Source organism: Gallus gallus, chromosome 19 (assembly GCF_016699485.2).
Source record: "Gallus gallus isolate bGalGal1 chromosome 19, bGalGal1.mat.broiler.GRCg7b, whole genome shotgun sequence".
In the NCBI taxonomy this organism is placed as follows: domain Eukaryota; kingdom Metazoa; phylum Chordata; class Aves; order Galliformes; family Phasianidae; genus Gallus; species Gallus gallus.
Window position 1 is genome coordinate 5,566,953 of NC_052550.1, and position 20,574 is coordinate 5,587,526.

The 20,574-nt window shown below is 52.6% G+C and overlaps 2 protein-coding genes across 2 annotated transcripts in view; both read left to right on the forward strand.

The window, feature by feature from the left end:
- Window positions 1–20,574, forward strand: part of LRRC75A (leucine rich repeat containing 75A) — a 59,190-nt gene that overhangs the window by 7,029 nt on the left and 31,587 nt on the right. The window contains exons 2-3 of the mRNA XM_415798.7: window positions 5,518–5,830; window positions 20,156–20,284. Of these exons, the coding sequence (XP_415798.3) occupies window positions 5,570–5,830; window positions 20,156–20,284 (390 nt within the window). The 5' untranslated portion in view covers window positions 5,518–5,569. The remainder of the gene's footprint in view (window positions 1–5,517; window positions 5,831–20,155; window positions 20,285–20,574) is intronic.
- Window positions 4,324–4,929, forward strand: LOC124417304 (proline-rich protein 2-like). Its single transcript, XM_046902435.1, has one exon. It carries the CDS (start codon window positions 4,324–4,326, stop codon window positions 4,927–4,929), a length of 606 nt encoding a protein of 201 aa, XP_046758391.1.

Genomic DNA, 20,574 nt, shown 5'->3' on the forward strand with positions numbered 1-20,574 from the left:
AAACAGCCGCTGAGCTCAGCCCCTCCTGTGCCCTCCCTGCAGGCTGAGTGGTGGTGGGGATGTCTGTCCTCTGAACAAAGGCAGCCTGAGCCCCACTGGCAATCAGTGGGTGCCTTTGGGAAGGTAATGTGATCAGCATCACTGCCTCTGGTGCTGAGATTTGATGAGTTTGGTGCTCGTGGTGTGTGAAGCCCTCTGAAGCCTCCAATCCGAACTGGGAATGGCTGGACATGCGTTGTCCGTGGTGCAACATGAGTTAAGCCTTTGGTGGCTTTGTAGCCCCATGTTGTCCCCAGAACCACCCCAGCACTGCTTCATCTCAGGCTCTGTGGTGAAGATTTCTCACCCTGAGAAATGGCAGGGTAAATAAATGGAGTGTGTCAGCCAGAGCCACGTGCTCAACAGCCTCAGTGGAAGGAGCTCCCATGGTGATGGATGGCCCCACGTCCAAAATCTCAGCGCGGTGGGAGCCGGGCTGGTGGGATGGATGGGGCTGACTGCTCCAAACCATCTGTCTCCATGCAGTGCTGGGAAGCATTTGGAAAGGTTCAAGCTCAAGCTTGCCAAAACGCCCTACAAGCATGGGGATGGCTCAGGAGGTTCAACTCAGTAGAGAATGGCGCAGGGTGTAAGCAGAGTGCTGAGGCACCGTCCTCAGCCAGGAAGGACTGAAAGACATCAGTATCGCAGGGATGTGTTTGTGTCCCATTGCGGGGACAGGGAGGAGACGTGGCTCAGGCATGGAGCAGCCTTATGGAAAAACACCAGCATGCAGCCCAGGGGTTCTGACCCATCGAATCGGCCGTTCCTCTGCAGCAAATCTTACCAGCACAAAGCGATAAATCTCCATCCAAATGCTCATTGATTATTTCTATCCAGCGAAGCGAGGCTGTGGTTTTCCCAGAGGACCAAAGTGTGGACAGCTATCCAAGCTGTTTCAATCCTGCCTATCTGCAAAGAGCTGGAGGGAAAGGAGAGGGTGGTTTGCGAGATGTCTCCATGCAAACATCCAGCGAGCCCTGCTGGCAGCTCCGACCTCTTGCTAAACAACTTCTGCACCCTGTGTAAACAGCCTTCTGCTTCTATAAACACAGCATCCAGATCGTGGAGTGGAAAGAAGCCGAAGCCATCACGTGAAGGGAAGATGTATTGCTTCCGGCAGCTTAAGTATTTTTATATTCCCTCGGGGTTAAGGGTTTGAGGATGGACATATTTCTGCCTGGGAAACGTGGGAGCAAAGAGAGGTGGCGGTGGAGGGAACAGACACCTGGGAGTGGAGCATGTGGGATGGTGGGAGCAGCTCTTGGCACCTTCAGACAGCGAGGAGGAGGAGGAGGAAGGCTTCCCTCTGGATGGCACCAACATTGCCACCTTCGTGCTCCCTTTGCTGTGGGAGATGGAGGCGGATATATTTGTCATCTTTTTTTGTTTGCCTTTTCTACTTGAAACCAATCATGGAGAACGAATTCAAGGTGTATTGGGAAAACTTCATCCATTGCCCGGAGGAAACGTTGCCTCTATGCGAGATTCTTTCATTTCTCCCAAAAAGCCACTTGGAGTACATGTAATGTTTCTTTATAATTATATTGCCCCATTTATCCTGAGCTGGGTTCATCCACAATTACATCTCTCTGAGCTCCATCAGTGCCGTCTCACTGCTGTCAGTCCCACACTGAGCAAAGCCTGGGATCTGGGTAGGCTTTTGTTCTTCTAAACAGATACGTTTTCATTTGGGCCCTTCTCCCTGGAGGTGCTCTTTGGGTCGGGCTCTCCTCTGGCCGGGCTTGACGGTGTCTGGAAGCATGGCTGCTTTTTTAAGTGAGAGACCAAATGTCATTAACTCTGGGATCCCTTTAAATGCCATCTTGAAAGCAGTATTTCAAATAGCCAGCTTAGCCCTCCCCGTGCAGCTAACCCAACTCTGGCAGTGACATTTAAAATTAATCTGAACCAGCCCATCCCCAGCAAGGACACCGCGTGCTGCCCTCTGAAGTGCAGCTCTGTGAGCACCAACAGCAGAGCAAAGGAACCCCTGGACCTGCAGGGTGCAGAGTTGATGCCAGGCTGTGGGGCTCTGGGTGATGGGATGGGCTGTAGGTGTATGGGAGTGGTGGTTGGGAGCTCGTGCAAAGCCCTCATTCAAAGATCCCATGAGAGTGATCCCCCTTGTCATGGAATGGTTTGAGTTGGAAGGGACCCCTGAAGGCCATCTGGTCCCACTACCTGCAGTGAACAGGGATCTGAGGTCAAAAAGGGTTCTTCTACCAAATGAACCCTCCCCTCTCAGTCTGAGTGTGTGGGTGCAGAGGTTGGCGTGCACAGCTTAAGGAGAGGTGTCCCCGGGTTGGGGGCTGGCTCACAGCGCTGGGCTGTTGGCTGGCAGGCTGTGGATGTGTCCTGGCTCTGCTATGATGCCTTGAGTGGTTTTGCTTTCATTTTGATCTAAGAGCAAGAATGTTCTTAAATTTGACGTTGGTGGGAGAGGAGAAACCATCTCCTTCTGCGCTCCCGTGTTCTGAGCTTACTTCAGTGTAGAGCAGTGGATTTTTCTAACACATCCTTTATATTATGTATATAAAGTGGTTCTTACAGTGTCAGAAAGGAAATAACGCAAAAAGAGCCGATTCCTCCCATGGTCGTTGGTTTGCAGTTTGCACACATCTGCTCCCAGTTAGAAAAGCTCATTGGCCGCTCATCCGATGGCTTCTGCAGAACATTTGGTCGGTCCAAGAGCTGCAGAGAGGGGTTCAGCCCATGTACAGCACAGGGATGGGCCAGGTGGCAGTGCTTGAGCTCTGGGTGTGCTCCATTTGTGCACAGGGAACGGTGCCTGCTGCTGTGTGCAGTGAGGTGAGGCCGGGTCCCTTCCATGGCTGCTTTGCATCGGTGTAACGAGAGAACCTGCCACGCTCTCGGTGGCTTTCTTTTTTTTTTTGCTGGCTTTGTTCTGTGCTATAAATAAGTGTGATCAGGAGCAGCAGATAAACTATCCGCCCTGCTGACAGGAGTGTCGTAAGTGCAAAGGTTGTGCTTTATTTATTTACTCCGGACCGTGGTTGCTGTGCAAAGCCACCTCTCCTGCGAGGGCGCAGCTCCAGATGCGGGAGAATCATAGGGTGTTTGGGTTGGAGGAGACCTCAGAGCCAACCCCTGCCGTGGGCTGAGTGCCCCCCAACACATCAGGCTGCTCAGGGCTCCATCCAGCCTAGCCTTGCCATCCCCGTGCCCATAAAGCTGTGGCTTCTCATGGGGTTTCAGCCCAAGCAGCCTCTTTGTAAGTGGGGAAAATTGAGTGGTCCCATCCCGCTGACTTCGTGGCACAGCACCGGGTCTGCAGTGATGCTCCTTTGGTAGGGTTTCCAACATGGGAACCTCTGAATCACTGTTCAACAAAACCTGGTGGTTTCTACAACCTGTGTCATGGAATCACAGAACAGTTTGAGTTGGAAGGGACCTCCAAAGGCCATCTGGTCCCACTGCCCGCAATGCACAGGGACACCCCCAGCTCCATCAGTGCTCCGAGCCCTCCAGCCTGATCCTGGGGGTCTGCAGGGACAGGGCACCACCCCATCTCAGGGTACATCTTGTATGCTTCATTGCATGGTTTGCCTTTATGTACCTGCAGCAGTGAAAGGTAGCTTTTATCTCATGACAGCAGTAAAAGATGCAGCTCATGGGAAAGTGTTGGGTTTGGCTTTGAGGGCCGTGCAACGCAGCTCAGCAAGACAGAGCCAAACCCTATTGAGGTCTACGGGGCTCTGCACCTTTCTCATGGAATGGAAATGAATTACAGTGGTTGGCCTTTGGGGTTTTAACACGGCTATGCAGGCATTTGGGTATGGAGGAGGGCTGCCCTTTATTCATCAGCACAACAAACTGTGTGTGCTTGTGGGCAGGATGCAAAGGAGGCACAAAGGATGCAAAGCTGCTGCAGGGTTACCTCTGGTACAGCTGAGAGATGCCCCATAGCATCTTTCACACTGCTTGCTCAGGTGATGTGTGCTCAGCCCAGCAGCAGCAATGGGGGTGACTGCATGCAGTTTGTGGCTGGCAAACGGCACCTCGCACCCGGAGCAGCTCTGAAGCTGCTGCTGTGGCCATGCAAGCTCATTCCTCCCAGGTATTTTATTGAGACATCTGTGTGCTGCAGCCGGTGAGCGTCGCTTGTTTGCTGCGGTCCTTATCCAGGAGCCTTATCCATGCCCGAAAAGAAGGGAAGATAAGAAGCGACTGAATATTGGAGGGGAGCTGCTGGCAGGAGCGGCGAGCGCGTGGAGGGGGGCTGGGAGGTGATTCCGGGGGTGCGTTTCGGGGGTTGTGGTGATGGGGACGGAGCAGCCCTGGAGCTGTGCCTCCGTTTGGAGGTCCCTCGGAGGAACCCATCCCGGTGCCAGCCCCGGCTCCGCAGGGCGAGAAGAAGAGGAGGAGGAGGCGGAGGAGGAGGAAGGAAGAGCCCCGTCCGGCTCCAGCTTCCTCCGCAAGCCCTGCCTCGGTGCTCGGTGCCCGCCCCCGGCCCTCCCCCGGCTCTCCCCGCCGCACGCACCCCCGCAGCCGCCCGAGCGGAGCCGCTTCCCCGGGGGGAGCCCCGTGCAACAGTTGCCCCGCATCGCGGCCGGGAGAGCCCTTTCGGCGCCGGGAGGAGGAGAACGAAGAGACTCCGAGGAGGGGGGGGGGGAGAACCGCACGGAGCCGCCGCCGCCCCCTCGCAGCGCTGAGCGCCGCCGCCGCCCGGTGCCGGGGCAGGAGCCCCGCGGAGCCCCGATCCCACCGCGCCGGAGGGATGGAGCGGAGCGGCGGGGACGTGGGGCGGCTCCGTACCGCCGGGCTCCGCTGTTTTCTCCTCCGACTACGAGAGAGGAGCAGCCCCGCCGCCGGGCACCCACCGCCCTGCTGAGCTGCGGGGCTGCTGAGCCCCGTCCTGAATGCTGAACCTCTCGTGCACCTCGCAACTCCTCGTGCATCCCCTTTTGCGTCCCCCTAAAGCCATTTGTCATCCTCTTTATGTATCTCCCTGGACTCCTTCTGCATCTCTTTAAAGCCATTCTTCACCCCCTTTGTGCCTTCCCCTAAACTCCTTCTGCATCCCCCTAAACCTATTCTTCATTCCCTTTCTGCATCCCCCCCGAACCCGCTGTGCTCTCCTCCCATCCCCTACTTCAACCCCTTGTGCACTTCGGAAGCCCCTTTTGAGACCCCTTTTGCATCTCACACTCCTTCTATATCCCTCTGTGTGTCCCTAAACCCCTCCTGCATCCCCTTTGTGCATTCCCCCTAACCCTTTGTGCACCCCCACATCCCCTCTGCCACCTTCTTTGCACTCCTAAACCCCTTCTTCATCCCCCTTTGTGCACCCCAAGACCCCTTTTGCACACCCCATCCCCTTCTGCACCCTGCTGTGCACACCCAAACCCGCTGTGCATCCCCTCCATCCCTTTCTGGAACACCCTATGCGCTCATAACCCCCTTCTTCACCCCCTCTGTGCCCCCCCCCCTCCTACCCCACCCTGTGTTTGCCAGCCCCGAGCCCCCACTTTTGCATGCAGCCCCAAGGCTGTGGGATCGACGCACCATGGGCACCAAGCAGACCAAGGGCTGCCAGCCGGGCAGCACCGGGGAGAGCCCCCCAGCCCATCACCGCAAGAAAACATCCCCCAGGGAAAGGGGTGACTTCCTCGCCTCGCTGGTGGCGAAGTCGGGTGAGAAGTTCGGGAAGGGGGCCGGCAGCCTCCCCCCATACCACCGGAGGATCTGCATGATCCAGGACATGCTGGGGCTGGTGAAGCAGGGCAAGCAGGAGGAGGCCACCGAGCTGCTCAGGCACTTGCGGCAGGTGAGGACGCACGTGTTTCTCCAGGGGGGGCTGCCTGCTTGGGGTGGGGAGAAGTCGTTTTAGGGTCGCCCTCCTGGGTGCATTTTTCTCCCTCCCTACGCTGCTCGTGCTGATCTGGGCTTTGCAGCACAGCCCACTCAAGGAGGTTCCCACCCAACTTTCCAAAAGTTCTCTGGTTTGAAGCAGCTCTGCAGAGCTCGGAGGCAATCAGAGCCAGCAGCCTTGGAGAATCAGCTCTTTTCTTCCAGGCTTAGCGATGCCAACAGTTGGCAGTTGGTTTTTTTATCGCATTCTTTTCGATGCGTGGCTCGGTGGAGTTTTGCTTGCGTTGGCTGGGGCTGGTGGGAGCTGGGGGTGAATTGCTCTGAGCCTGGGACCCTTCCCCTTGGAATCCTCCTTGAGCTGGGCGACAGCTGAGGAGCAGCACTACAGAAAGTTGATGTGAGCAAACAGAGCAGTAGCGCGCTGCGTCCAGCGCATTACCACGTAACCATTTCTGCTGATAGAAGGCGATAACAAGACCCAAGTGCTGGGCTCTGGGGCATGCTGGGCTTTGAAAAACTGCACGTTTTGCATGCAAACAGACAGCAGACTGAGCTGCATTTCTCTCTGCCCGGATCCCCAGGGCTCAGCACAACCTGTTCTACCAGCTGGGGAGCGCTCCGCTCCTCGCTGGGCATCAGGAGCAGCTCCCAGCCCCATAGCTCTGCTCTGTGTCAGCCTGTCCACATCAAGCCCAGCTGCTCCAGGGTCCCGTGTGGTTCTTGTTGTGGTGTTGGTGCTTTGCTTTTTGTGTTTTTTCACCCCATTTTCTGGTCCTGTTAACTTTTTTTGCGAGTAGTTCTAGATGACCTGATTGAGTGGTTGGCAACCCTATGGCAGAGGGTTGGAGCCGGATAATACCTAAGATCCCTTCCAACCCAAAGCCATTCTATTCACTTTCTATTCCACGTGTCACTGAGCTCACATCCCTGACCCCATCACCTGTCCCACCCCGAGGCACATTTCCATGCACCACATCCCAGTGGTATCCATGACTTAATGCCAGCTTTGGGGCAGCCCAGCTGAGAAACCCAAGTGGATTCCGCTCTTTTTGTGTCCCTTATGGGAATGGCTCTGAACCTCACGGGTGAGTGTGCCCTCACCCCATTTGACAGCAGCTCCGTGCCCTAAAGTTCCACCACCTCATCCATGCCAAAGCCTCATCCTTGCAGAATGGTGCTAATTTTAGATGGTGTTTGTATCACACCTGCCTCCCCTCACGAAAGATAATGTGTGCCTGTGAAATAGCATGACTTCCTCCATATTCTCTCTGCTTAGGTCCAGGTTTTTCCCATTGTCTGTCTAGGGAAAAAAAAAAGGAGTCTCCAGCTAGAAATCCATTGAAAAATGGCAGCAACGAACCTGTTACAGTCGGATCAGTCTTTGTGCACGAGCGGTTCTGAAGAGCTCCCACTGATAAAATAGATCTTAGAGTGTCAAAATAGGGAACGCTCTGTCCTAGATACTATAATAGAGCTGAAGCACATTGTAATGAGGCAGCGTTGTTCCTCGCCTCCAGGTAGCGGTCGTGGGATGCCCCCGCCGAGCGGATCCCGGTGCCGTGGGCTGAGCCGGGCTGCCTCTGGTTATGGGGGTGATGATTAAGCTGTGGAATTGGGTTTTTTCTCCAGCAAACTGAGTGATTTGGTGCTCTCAGTTGCATTGAGACTGCTGTTTTAGGTCACTGGGAGCCTTTCCAGTTGATTTTGTCAAGCTTTGAAGTGAGCTCAGCCTGCTAAGGTGGGGGCAGGTGGCAGCGTCCCTACCTCCTGGAGGTGCTCCATCCTTGGGTTGAGTGGGATGGGCGTGCTGGCAGGCAGCAGATTTCTGGTTTTCTTTGACTGAACTCCTTGCCCCATCCATGGGCTGCAAGAAGAGGCTTGTGGGAACCTCTCCTGCCTGTCAGCCCCCCCAAAATTGGGTTCAACGATCAGCAAGAGGGCAGGGCAATGAAACCCTGCTTATGGCCACCTTGCCTACAGCAAAGGTTTTAGCGTGACATGATCTCTGAGGTCCCTTCCAACCCAAGCCATTCTATGCTCCTTTTGCTCAGTTTGATATATTGATGGTTTCTCTTCTGGAGATCCCTCTTGTTATTTCCTCCATGCTGGTAATGCTGTCATCTCTTCGGAGCCTGCAGGTCTACCCCAACCCCAAGCTGTGGAATTAAAATCCCCTCCCCGAAAAGCACTGTCATCTGTGCTCTTGTGATGATGTGTGTTTCCTTGTAAGCCCTCCTCCCGTGCTGCACATCATTTGCTTTTGGCAGTTAAACGCATCTGGGGAGAAGTGGGAATACATTGGAACACTTTCATGGCAGTGAGGCCAACGCTTGGGGTTCGATGGCCACGAGAACCTCCCAGTCGTTGGGATGTGGCTGCTGGTCTCTCTTGGTGATAATCCTTCTGCTGGATCTAGTTTCTCTGCTGCAAGGCGCCTTCCTAGATTTACCTGTTGGCGTCCTTTACTCAATAGGGTTGGGAGGCCCTGGCACCGCTGCCTGGAGCTGTGGATGCCCCATCCCTGGAGGTGCCCATGGCCATGGATGGGGCCCTGGGCAGCCTGAGCTGGTGGGGGACAAGCAGCCCAAGGCTGGTCAGAACAGGGTGGGTTTTGAGGTCCCTTTCAACCTCATTCATTCTATGAGCTTCTCTGGTTTCCCATAAGGAGTTGCCATAGGGAGATGGTGAAAACTGGGTTAGTGGAGGTGGCAGCACTTGGGAAAACCTTGAATCCATTCTCGCCCATCATCCTAACCCCAGCAGCTCACACAGGTGGGAGAACTGTGCTGGTGGATGGCTGTGCCCATCACCCATTGCGGGAAATGATGGCCCTTTGTGTTACACAGAGCATCGCTTTGTGCTTTTTCTCTTTTTTGAAGCTCTCTTGGGTTTCGGTGGTTAAAGCAGCCAAGCACTGTCAGTATATTAAATTCTGGGAGTGTCTCTCCTGCTGGGGAGAGGATTTGTAAAACAAAGCATGTTTTCCTCCCCTCGGCTGCCAAACGGATCGCTTTCCCAAGCAAAGTGGTGAGGCGCTTCCCAGCACATTACGTCTCACTCGAGGAATTTGCCATTGGTTTTGGCTCGGCTCACCGCCCTCACCAGGGCTCAGCCATCACCTGTGTGGGGCACGGAGGGACTGGGAGTGAAATGAAAGGAGAGAACAGGGCAAAGCATTTTCAAAAAGCATCAGGAGATGGAGAAGATGGATGGAAGCGCAACGGCAAGGTCCGAGGCGTGGCGAAGGTTTGTGAGTTGTGAGGTGGCTTCTTGCTGGCTCTGTGTTGCAAAGGGGTTGGGGTGAGGATTCAGAGACCCCGAAAGTTTTGGTCTGGAGGAATGAGATGGGGCTTAATGTGGTCTGGTGCCCACTGAGCCCCTCCCCTGCCCTGGGGCTTTGGGTCTCAGCAGGGTTTGGTGCAGTAGGGGAAGGCAGCCACGCTGCGGTTGGCAATAGCAGCCTTCCTTGCAGCAGGGCACGGGTGGCTTCAGAGCTCTGTTTCAGCTGTTTGTTTACTGTTGGTTGTTCTAAGTGGCGTTTTTCTACTTAATTAGTCCCTCCCCATCTGTTTTTTGGTTGCATTTCAGAGCTCTGCTCTTGGCTTGCAGAGGGAAGCTGGCAGAGCAGCGCATCGGGATCGCTTGCGGTGGGTCAGATTGTTCCCAGGTTATTTCCTTCTCCAGTTGCCTCTTAGGGAGGCAGATGCTGTTGTGTGGTATAGCTGTGTGCGATGAACCGGCCATGACTGTTAGGTGCTGGCAGGATGAGGGGAAGGATTTTCAGCTCCTTGTCTTCTAAGGTTCAAACCAGCTGCCCTAAAGATGCCCCAAACACTTTTGCACCAGCCTCAAAGCATGACTTCAGCCCCACAGGTACCACAGTCAGCTGAATACACCCACTTGGATGTGCCACGCTTACCCATGCCCCCACGTGCCAGTCTTTGGGACCATCCATCCTGTAGCCCCTGGGATGCTGGCAGACCCCAGCAGCATCACTTCTGCCCCAGGAGCACTGAGCACCAGGGACAGGAGGAGGAAGTTGGCAGCACTGGGCTGGGGACACTGTCACCAAGGGCTGTGACACAGAGAGGTGGAAATTGGGCAACAGAGCCTGAGAGGCCCCTGAGCTCCACGCTGCTGCTTGGTTTCCTCCAGTCCCAGCTGCTGATGAAACCAGTGCTCCCTGCAGTTATTTTTAACCCTTAGGCTGCTGGAAGCATTGGCAGCAGATGATGACAGCTCTGGTCTCCTTGCTGTGCTCTGCTGCAAGCTGCTCTCTTGCACTGTCCTTTCTCCACTTCTTTGCTTCCCATCGTGGTTCCTTCTGTTCTCTTCCCTTTCCCCATGGGATGTGTGGGTGGATGCGCCCCGCTGTCTGCTTGGCATCTGAGTAGCCCTGGTTTAATTAAAGCCCTCTGAGGGGGCTCCTACTGCTCGTCCTAGGAAAAATGTGGGATTCTGAGATGCAGGGATGGAGGGAGGGCAGATGCGGTGCACTCATTGCTGGCTCAGTCCCACAGCTCCCTGTGCAGGATCAGGAAGCATGGGCATAGAAATCAGGGCCCTGGGGGATGCATTAATGCAACACATGCAGTGCACCCAGGCAGGCTCCGTTTGCTGCAAGGACAGCACGAGGAGAGCCCAAGCCAACCCCACATTTCTTCACCTCCTGGCGTTGAAGAGCACAACCTGGACAAGTCTCCTCCTTACTCAGCTGGTAGAGATCCTGGGTCAGCATTTCCAGGGGAGGTTCAGGTTGGATATTAGGAACAACTCAGAAAGAGCAGTGCTGCAGTGGCACAGCTGCCCAGGGAGGTGGGGGTATCCCCATCCCTGGAGGCGTTCCAGAGCCATAGAGATGTGGCACTGAGGGACGTGGGCAGTGTGCGTGGTGGGGGTGGGCTGGGGTTGGATGTGGGGATCTGGGCTTGGTTTTAAGGGTAGGATTGTTTGGTTATCCTTTAAGCAAGAGGATGTTTTCCCGTTCGGTTGTAAAAGCTGTATTCTACTGGGAGCAATGCGATGCTTCCTTCCCCAGGCAGGCAGATGGCAGCTGCGTGATGAGTTGTGCATGGCGTTGTTCTGGTGGGGAGTGGTGGATTTTGGGTTCACATGACTGATTGTTGGCTTTGATGTTCTGTTTGCAACTCAAGTTACGTGGAGGTGAAAACGAGGGATCAAAACACAGAAAATTAGCATTTAAACGGGATTTGATCTGGTAAAATCTCAAAGTGTGGTGAGTATTTAAGGCACTGTAGCTTGTCATCATGGAGTCATTCAGGCTGGAAAAGACCTCTCAGGTCCCCACATCCAACCCCACCGTGCCCACTGACCACATCCCTCAGTGCCACATCTCTATGTTTCTTCCAGGGACAGTGACCCCACCACCTCCCTGGGCAGCCTCTTCAACTGCTTGTTTGAAACGCATGGTTTGGAGTAAATGGCATTTTCACTCAACAATATATATCTATGTATATGTAAATATATATATATATGTATGGGTACAAGGTTCCCAGGTCTGAGTGGTGCGGATTGAAATGTTGAGGGGTCCTTTTGGGAAACTGGGAGGCTTTGAGAGCACCCAATGAAAAGTGGGGTTAACCTGCTGCAGCTGTCACCTCCACCATCGCCTCCCCAACCAGCGTGCCTCTTATCTCAGGCTGTTTGCAGTGAAACCCTCATCTCAGCAGGCAAAATCACTGCCTTGTTATGGGGGTCATTACCAACCTGTGTAATGAGAATTACAGCCTGCCTGCCCGGCAAATTGAGCAGAGGGCTGCGTTAGTACAGCCTGTCCATGCAGGAGAGCTTTGGAGAGGAATTAAGAGCATTCAGCACGGCTTATTGCAGGTGTTGTGCTGTGCCTGCTGCTGTCGCCTTCTCTTCTCTCAATTGCAGGGAGCTGGCCTGTGCTTTCCATCCTCTCTTCAGTTGAAAGCAATGTTTATAATCCAAATGCAGGATGCTCTTCAATGTGTTCAGTATTACGAGCGGAGCATCCCCAGGTTGGGTGATCCAAGCAGGTTGCAAGTATTGCTCATGGCACAGAGCTCGTGTTGCAGTGGGTCTGGAAAAGACCCCGAGCCAGCACTTGTTGGATGAATGTCCCTGGGTTCTGTTCTGTTCCTGCCTGCAGCAGCTCTGCTGGGCTGTGAGATCACAGAGTCAATAAGGTTGGAAAGGACCATTAGGATGATCCAGTCCAACCCATGCCCACCATGCCCACTAACCATGCCCCTCAGTGCCACGAGTGATTGAGACTGATGAGATGACTGCTGCCAGGCTGCCCTGTGCTGTAGGATGCAAGGTTGCTCTGGGTTTTAACATCACTCTAAACATCCTGGGAGCATCAACCTGGGACTGTTGCAGTGTCAGTGCAACGCCCAGCACTGTGATTCCCTGCTCCCACGCAGGCAATGACTGCTTTCATTGCAGAGTCCTGCTACGTGGCACTGCTCGCTCGGTGGCAGGCTGCTTTCCCTCCCACCCTGTAGCTGCAGAGGGAATTCGGGGCAGCCCAGCTGCACCCACGCACCCTCCCCCACTCAGCAGACAGCAGCAGCTCAGCTGAGATTAATGCCCTGAAACGTGGTGAGGAATCTCTGTGTGCGTTGCTGTCATCTCGTGCCCATCAGCTGCTGTTCTCCGCAAACACAAAGAAAATAAATAAGCAGAACTCCTCTCCTGAAAGCCATTTTTTGTTTTTTAATCCCTTTCGGTGTTTCTGCACTGTGTAAAATCAGATGTGTTCCCAAGAAGGACTCGTGTTTGCTCGCACTTCCCTGCAGCAATGGTGCTGGTGCAAAGCTATGGAAACCTGCATTGACCCCAAAGGGATTAAACACTGCTCCTGCAATCCCGGGGCATTTTGCATTCCTTGGTTTCAGGAGAGCAATGACACCTCACTGCTGGGCTTGCAGATTTCTCCACCCCCAGCAGCTCGTCATCCTTCTTATTTGCATTTACAGCATCCTAAAAAACGCTGCAACAACTTCAGTGTAATTGAACATGAAGGATTGAAATGCCATTTCTATGACATGGGTGTTCTTGCGAGCAGCCAAAACCTCACCTCCAGCCTCTGGACAATGGTTGCACTGTGAGGGCTTTTATCCCTGTGCTTTGCTCCTGCATTCCTGAAGCAAATAACTGCTGCTGTGCCACGTGCCTTCGTGCCAGAGGCACTGAGTGCAGATTTCCATGCACTCACTGGGGACAGCAGCAATGGGGACAGCACTGCTGGAGACTTGCTTGGAGCCTGACCTCTGGCTGGGTGTGGGGTGCTTAGAACCAGTCATAGAATCATCGAGGTTGGAAAAGACCTCCAAGATCACCAAGTCCAACTGTCAGCCCTTCACCACCATGCTTGCTAACTGTGTCCCTAAACAGGCAGGGGGTGGGCTGGATGTGCTTTGAGATCCCTCCCAACCCAACCATTTTATGATCCCCTGGTGGTGGTTACTCACGTCTCAGCATGGACCTAATGCTGAGGTCACTTCCCATTTACCATTGGCTGTTCATGGCCAATGGAGGCGTTTCAGCCCAGGGTCATGGTTGTCCCAGTGGGAGCAGCGAGGGAAGGCTCAGCCGGTGCTGGGGCCGTGCAATGAGCTCATCCTGGCTCTGCTCCTGCTCAGCTCGTTGTCTTGCATCAAGTTTCAGTGCTTATTCAGCCCTGCTGTTGTATCTGGAAGGCGGTGTGAAGGAGTTGATCCCATATCCTGAAGGCTTCTCGGATTCTTCTTCCTCTTGTTGTTAACTTCAGGAAAAGCTGGCAGTCAGAGCTATTAGTGTTGGCTATTTCGGAGTTGGAAACTAAGTGTTCCCAGCTTCTACTGCTGGGGATGTGGTGGGAGTTGGGAGCTGAAGGCTTTGTTCTAGCACCTGTGGTAATATCCTTCAGCCACAGCATCTCGTGGGTCTGGTTGGGTTTCCCAGGATGGCTCAGCCACCCACAGGTCAGGATGGGATCAGGTTCTCCCTTACTGCCAGCATTTCTGCTCCCGGGGTGGTGTGAGGTTATAGGGAGTAGAGCCCAGGGCATGGAGACTGAGGGCTTTGCCTTCCCAATGGGAAACGTGCGTAGAGTATGTCCTTCTGGTCCTCTTCTTGCACCCAAGCAATGGTGATTGGGTGGAAGGGAATTTGCAGTAGAGCTGCAAGGACCAAAAGCCTGTGCTGAAACTAACTGTCAAAGCAGAAATATTTGCTTTTTTTTTTTTTTTTTTTTTTTAATCAAGGGAAACTTTGACATTTCTTTGTGCCCTCCCAAGGGGACAGCAGCTCCTACCCCATGGGAAGGACCTCCACATGGAGGCTTCACATGGAGGTTTGGGGAGGAGGAATTAGCAATGCAAGAAATGCGTGTAAAGGGGAAATCATGCAGTGCTGTGGTCCTCTTAAGGAGAACCAACAGACTGCAGAGAGAAACCACAGGAGAGGAGCCCCAGGGCCGGGTGCTGTCATGCTGAGCTGGGAAAAGTGAAATGTATATTAATATATTGTTAATTTTCCATTGGCCGTGGGCGGAGTGAAAACAAAGCACTGGATCGTTCCCAATGCTGAGCGATCTGGGAAGCCTCCTCTTGTCGTTCCCATGAAGATGGGATGGCACATGGTAGATATTTTTTGGGTGGTGACGTTAGGAGTGCCAGCCCTGCATGTGAAATACGGACCTCCCTGGTTGTCCTCTCTGTGCTGCAACTGCTCCATGCTCGTGTTTATCAGGGTTTGTTGCTGGGAAGTTCAACCTGACCACATCCTGCTGAGCTCCTTAGGTGGCCTGGGCTGATCTTCATTGTGTCTCCATGTAAATACCCAGCACTGCAGTTACTCTGTTATGTGAAGCAGAGATTATTCCACCATACAAGGGTGTTATCTGTTAATGTACTGGTGCTTTGAATCCTGTTACAAGAATCTGCTTTATTAATGGACTTTGTCCATGCTTGAGATTAACCATGATGCTGGATTTGCAAATGAAAGAACTGAAATTCACGTTGTCCATGTTAATGATGTGTGTTAATGATGTGTGCTCTGCCGGCCTCCTTGGCAAGCCATTAGAAGCTGTGGAAACCATTTATTCTATTCCTGTTGCTCTGTCCTGGGTAAGAAAATGAGTCGGTGCTGTGGGATTTGCCTGTTTTGCTTCATTGCTGTTCAATGAGAAGAACATTGGGTAGAGCGTTCAGAACTTGGAAGGGTCTGATCTCAATTCCAGGTCTCTCTCTCTGAGCATTGCTTTCAATGACTTCCCTTGAAGAGCCTTCTCTGGGCGTGAGCTGTGTTGAAGAATAAGCAATACTCATTTTTACTAAGTGTGTATCAATAGGATTGATAGGGAACCTACTCATGCATGGCATTGGACTAGATAATCCCTAGAGGTCCCTTCCATCCCCTATGATTCTGTAATTCTGGGAAGATTTGGGGGTTTGTTTTAGCACCTATCTGCTTTGGAGGATCCCAGAGCAATTTGCAGAGCATTTGTATAGTCTGCCACCACTGAAATTTGGTCCCTTTGAAGTATAGCTTACATTTATTGAACGGTAACAATACGTCCCTCTGTAGCTAATGCAATAATAATCAACCTAGGGCTTGGAAGTGAAACCAGGTTTTAGATATCTGTTATTGGATTGCAAGCCCCTATTATATGTGCAGGAAGGGACTGATTTCTTCTGGGTGCTAGAGAAGGTCCAATAGGCCCCCACTGACATGGTCATATTGACGCTGTAGGTTCAGTGCAAGGTGCATGGGACTTTGGGCACAATGTGGGGACAGTGCAGGGCCAGTGAGGCTGGCTTTATTGCAGGTTGACCCAAACCTTGGCTCTGGGAAACCCAGCTTCTCCCACTGTCTTCCTTGAGGTCCCAGCTGGGCAACCCTGACAGCAGCTGTGTAACATCTGGCTCAGCTGCAGGCCATCTGTCCTGGTATCTGTCCACCTGCTGCCATGTGGGGTGTCCTGCAGCCAGGGCCTGCTCCTTCCCCAGATCCTCCCCCTGACACCGATTCCTCAAGATTTCTGGGGCCTGAATTACCACTGAGATTTTTGCACCTTTCCCATGGTCAGAGGAAACTGGCTGACGTTTGGGGCTCCCTGGGGAAGGACAGAGATGTGGAAGGGCGGACAGACAGCAGTCACTCATCCTGGCTGTGTAATGGATCCATTACTGAGGTTGGACAACTCTCATCCGTCATAGCATGTGCTGTAATTTCCAATGGGGAAGGCATGCGATGGTGAATGCTGCTCTATGGGGAACAGCTCGCTGTGTGCTCACACTGGGGAAGTTATGGAGAGAGTGATTCCTCCCCATCTGACATCTCTGTCTTCTGCTTGGAAGCCTCTTCCCCTTTTCTGTAAGTACCTATTACAAAGACGTGTGAGTATTCGATGCATATGCAGACAACAACTGCTTACGTAAATGAAAGTCTTGAGCACCTGTAAGGCATCTCTTGTCCCCCCCCAAACACAGGAGGTGTTTGAGCTCCTGCTTGACTCCAGCCAAACAGCGGGGACCTAATGGAACCCAAAAACCTCACTGGTACTGGTGAATGGCCAGCTGCAAAACAGCTGGGGCTGCTCTTGGATGGAAGAGCTGGGAGTTGAGCTGTGCGTTTCTAGGGGCTGGAAAACAAAGGTGAGAGCAGCACGAGTGGGATTTTCCTGCTGTGGTTGCCTGAACTGTCTCAGATAAGCTAATTAGAGGGGCTTTTCTTGGCGGCTAACTGATAGAGACAGCCACATCCAGGGGCTGACTCAGCCCAGCTGCTCAGAACTGGGTGAATCATCAGCTTAACACGAGCTGGCAGCAGATCGGGCCGATGTGACGCGGCTGCATCCTCACCTGGCAGGAGATGAGATGCATCCCATCCTCCAGCTCTGTTTTGCAGCTGAGATCTCAGAGCTCTTCGCCAGGGAGGAGAAGTCTGGTCTTGCACGAGGTCAGCCACTGCCCTGTGTTGTAGACGTAAGTTATTTGAATTGGAGTTGCCTTCCCCGAGTGACGTTTCTAAGCTTCTGAAAACTGGGATCCCACCGTACACCAAGATGGGATGGGCAACCCGAGGCCATCCATCCTCATTAAACGTCCACAGGCACTTTCCTGAAAAAGTCTGCAAGCTGTGGTCTGGCCAAACTCCAATTGGGGTAATTACATTCGCCTCGCAGTTTAAAATAAATGTGGCACATTCTTCAGCAAATCTCTTGTTCACAGCTGTTTATTATTGGGATGGCGGCATCATATCTCTGCCCATTAATCCGTCTCTCCTCCTTTCCAAACTTGCAGCCTCCTGGAGGGGGGTTGAGCTGCCACTATTTATTATTGGAGCCAATCTGCCAGGCAAATGTTTACTTCTTCCCTTAAACATTGGCTCTTCTCTAAACGTATCCCCACTTGAGGTTGGATGAGCAACCATTGGTTCCCAACCAACATTTGCTCTCCTAAGCAGAAAGTATCCATGCACTTAAACTCCACTTTTGCACCAGTCCTGCAGGTTACAAACAAATTTGCAGTACCCTTCTCTATGGGGATGGTCATGGAGTGGATGGGATTGACGCAGGTGCTGGACCCCATTCATTCTCCTCCTTCAAAACAGCCCTACAGCCTTTGTGCAGTCCTTACTGAGTGTAACCCATCTCGCATGCCCATCTTCAATCCAGCCTCGCTGATGCCCACCTCATGCAGTCATTTCTCCCAGATAACTTGCTGAGGATGATGGATTGCACACAGCATTAATCCTTCTCTTCCTCCACGCTCACTGCTTGCTTATAATACAACCTCTCTGCTCAGCAATTCATTACACTCGTGGTGGAGATAAGGCCCAGAATTGGAAGGGGTACTTGCCAAAATAGCAGCTCTGGGGCTATTTATAAGCAGCAGTGATAGCAGGAGCTCTGGGCCATGTTTTGCACAGTAACCTCATTTGGGCACCCGCTAACTGCATTCCCTTTGAGTTAATAAAGGCAGCAACCGAGCAGCACGCCTTATCGCACAACTTCTCGCATGGACCAGCTGAATTTTCCTCTAATTGTGATTCAATTTGCAGTGATCGATGGTTTAATAAGAGAAAAACATGCTTGGTTTCCAGTGCTTATGGCTGCTGGTGGCTCAGGGAGCATCCTGATGATGATGCTGCGTTGTGGAGCTCTGAGAGCTGACTGCTGTGCTGCAGTTCCTGGCAGGCAGCAGGAGGGGAACAGCAAGGTGTTGTGCCCAGTGATAGGGAAAGATAAATGAGGCTGATGGCTCCCAGTTGCCTCACTTGCATTTGTTTTTCCTTTTTCATGGGGAAGAGGGGATTGCTCATGTAGTGTTTGCCTGGGGAAGGCAATGGTGAGCTCTGAGTTTGGGTTTCGGGCAGCAGTATGGGTTCTTTCTTGGTGGTTGTTTGCAAAAGGGGGGACCCAGGTCTGCTGGATTTCCAACCTAACCGGGTTCTGGCAGTGCCTTTTGTCACTGTGCCCAGGAATTTTTCTTTGCTGGATGCTTTGGAAGGAGGCGTTGTTTCTTCCTGCTGCACTTAGGAGTTAAATTCCTGCTTTCATCACTAGGGACCGAAGGCAGCTTGGCTTTCTCTTGGCCTCCTAAAGCATGAAATAAGTCATAGGCTTTGCAGGAAAGGCATGGGTGAGGGCAGGGAGGATGAGCTGAGCAGGGCTGTGCTTTCAGCCAGGACCTAAGCCTGGACATCAGCATGGGGCTGTTGGTTGTGCGTGGACAAGGCACTGAGATCTCCTCCAGTCCCCTCCTGCTGGGGCCCATGGGGGTACCAGGGATGTAGATATCCCCTCTCCTGCCACAAACCATCCCCAAACCGTCTCAGCCCTGTGCCTATCTTTGGGCGTATGCTAGAAAAACACCCCTCCAGCCAAAACCCAGACAGCTGTAGTCTCGTTGGATCCCAAATACCACTATTTTTCACCCATATACCCTTCCAACTTGAAAGCTGCTCTTGCTGTCCAGGTAAAGATCCTCTGGGGAAAGGGAACGTGCTGTAAAAACCCCTATGATTGGAGCCAGATGCTGGGTGTGTTCTCCCAAGTTGGCGATCTGTGATTTGCTGCTGACAGCACGAGCTGGTGCTAAGTTATTAAATTGCAGATGAGCTCATCGCTTGGCCTCGGACAAGTTTCAGCCTTGAGTGGCTTTAAAATATTACATGTGGTGGGAAGAGACAGTGCTGGTGTGGCAGAGAGATTTAGGGAGCAGCTGAGAAAGACATCTGCACATAAGGAATGCGTATGGGGAGGGAGGAGGGGACTCTCTATGTGAAAGATGTGAGCTCTCCCAGGAGAGAGAAACGCTCAGATTGGTTGGTTCTGTGTTTTAATCTTAGCTGAAAACTGTCAGCCTTCTGAGGTGCTCAAAGGAAAGTGGCGAGATGCTAAGCCTGCTGTGATCCTGAAAGATCCCGGTGTGTTGAAAGCAACATGTGTGGGATTACTGCTGCCTAGCCCCAAAATCGGCCCCTATGGTGGTAGTGTTTGCACATCCATCTCTGACCTGGTATTTGCTCAGTCATATTATCATTAGGGTTGGAAAAGAGCTCTAAGATCCCGAGGTCTGACCTACATTACTGCGAGGATGGGCTGGAGGAGTTGGCTTTGGGGGTCCCCCTACTCTACACATCCAACCCTACTACTCTTGTATGGGTGAAGGCTGCATCTCTACTGCGAGGCTTCTTGGGGAGCTGTTCAGCTTTTGGGGTGTCAGGAAAGACCTCGTTGGAATGTGTGTTCATCCGCCCGCAGTTGTACCCCCTGATTTTGAAGAGCAAAACACCGTGGAGATGAAATACTTGAAGCAAATGGAATACACTATATATAACCCTTCCTCTCCTCGTCCCTGTGCGCTAATGTCTTTCACAGAATGATGAGTTCTCTGCCAAAATTCCTCAAATTATTATGTCTAAAGATTGAGAATCAGAGAAAATAGCCTTAGTGGGGCCCTCAAGAGGTCTGACCCTCCCCAGGGCAGCATCAGCTCCATCTGAACTGTTCCTGACACATCCCTGCCTCCACCCTTCCCCAGCCTGCTCCAGCGCTTCATCACCCCACAGCTCCTGAGTTTATCCTTCTGCTTCCCTTGCTGCAAATTTAGGCTCGTTCCTCCCTCCTTGTGGTTTAACAGGCATGATGAGGATGGATCGGTGGCTGGCTTTGATGTTCTTAGAGGTCTTTTCCATCCTCAGTGATTCTATGACCATCAGTGCAGGGGAATTCAAGATCCATGCTACTCATTGGCTTTGGTATTGTGTCTAATGTTGCTCCTGTACCCTGTCTCTGCAGGATTTAGGAATGGAGTCGACCTCTCTAGATGATGTCCTCTACAGATACGCCAGCTTTCGGAACCTGGTGGACCCAATCACTCATGACCTCATCATCAGCCTCGCTAGGTACATCCACTGCCCCAAGCCGGTAGGTAACACGGTGTTGTCACAGCCCACAGCTGCTGGCTTGGAAAATGTCTCCACTGGGAGCATAAGGCTTTGCCAAGTGCCAGGCGGAAGGCATCCTCCTTAATTCAGTGCTGATGGGTCTTTGGGCAGAGAGGATGTGCGCAGACATTGTGGTTTGATTGCAGGGTAGTGGGCTTTCCAGGTACTGTAGTGACATTAACCTAATGGGAGTCCTTTGTGTCTTGGCACTTGGTTTTGCAAGTTATCTCTGCTTTCTTTCACTCATTTCTGTGCTAAAGAACTTGTCCT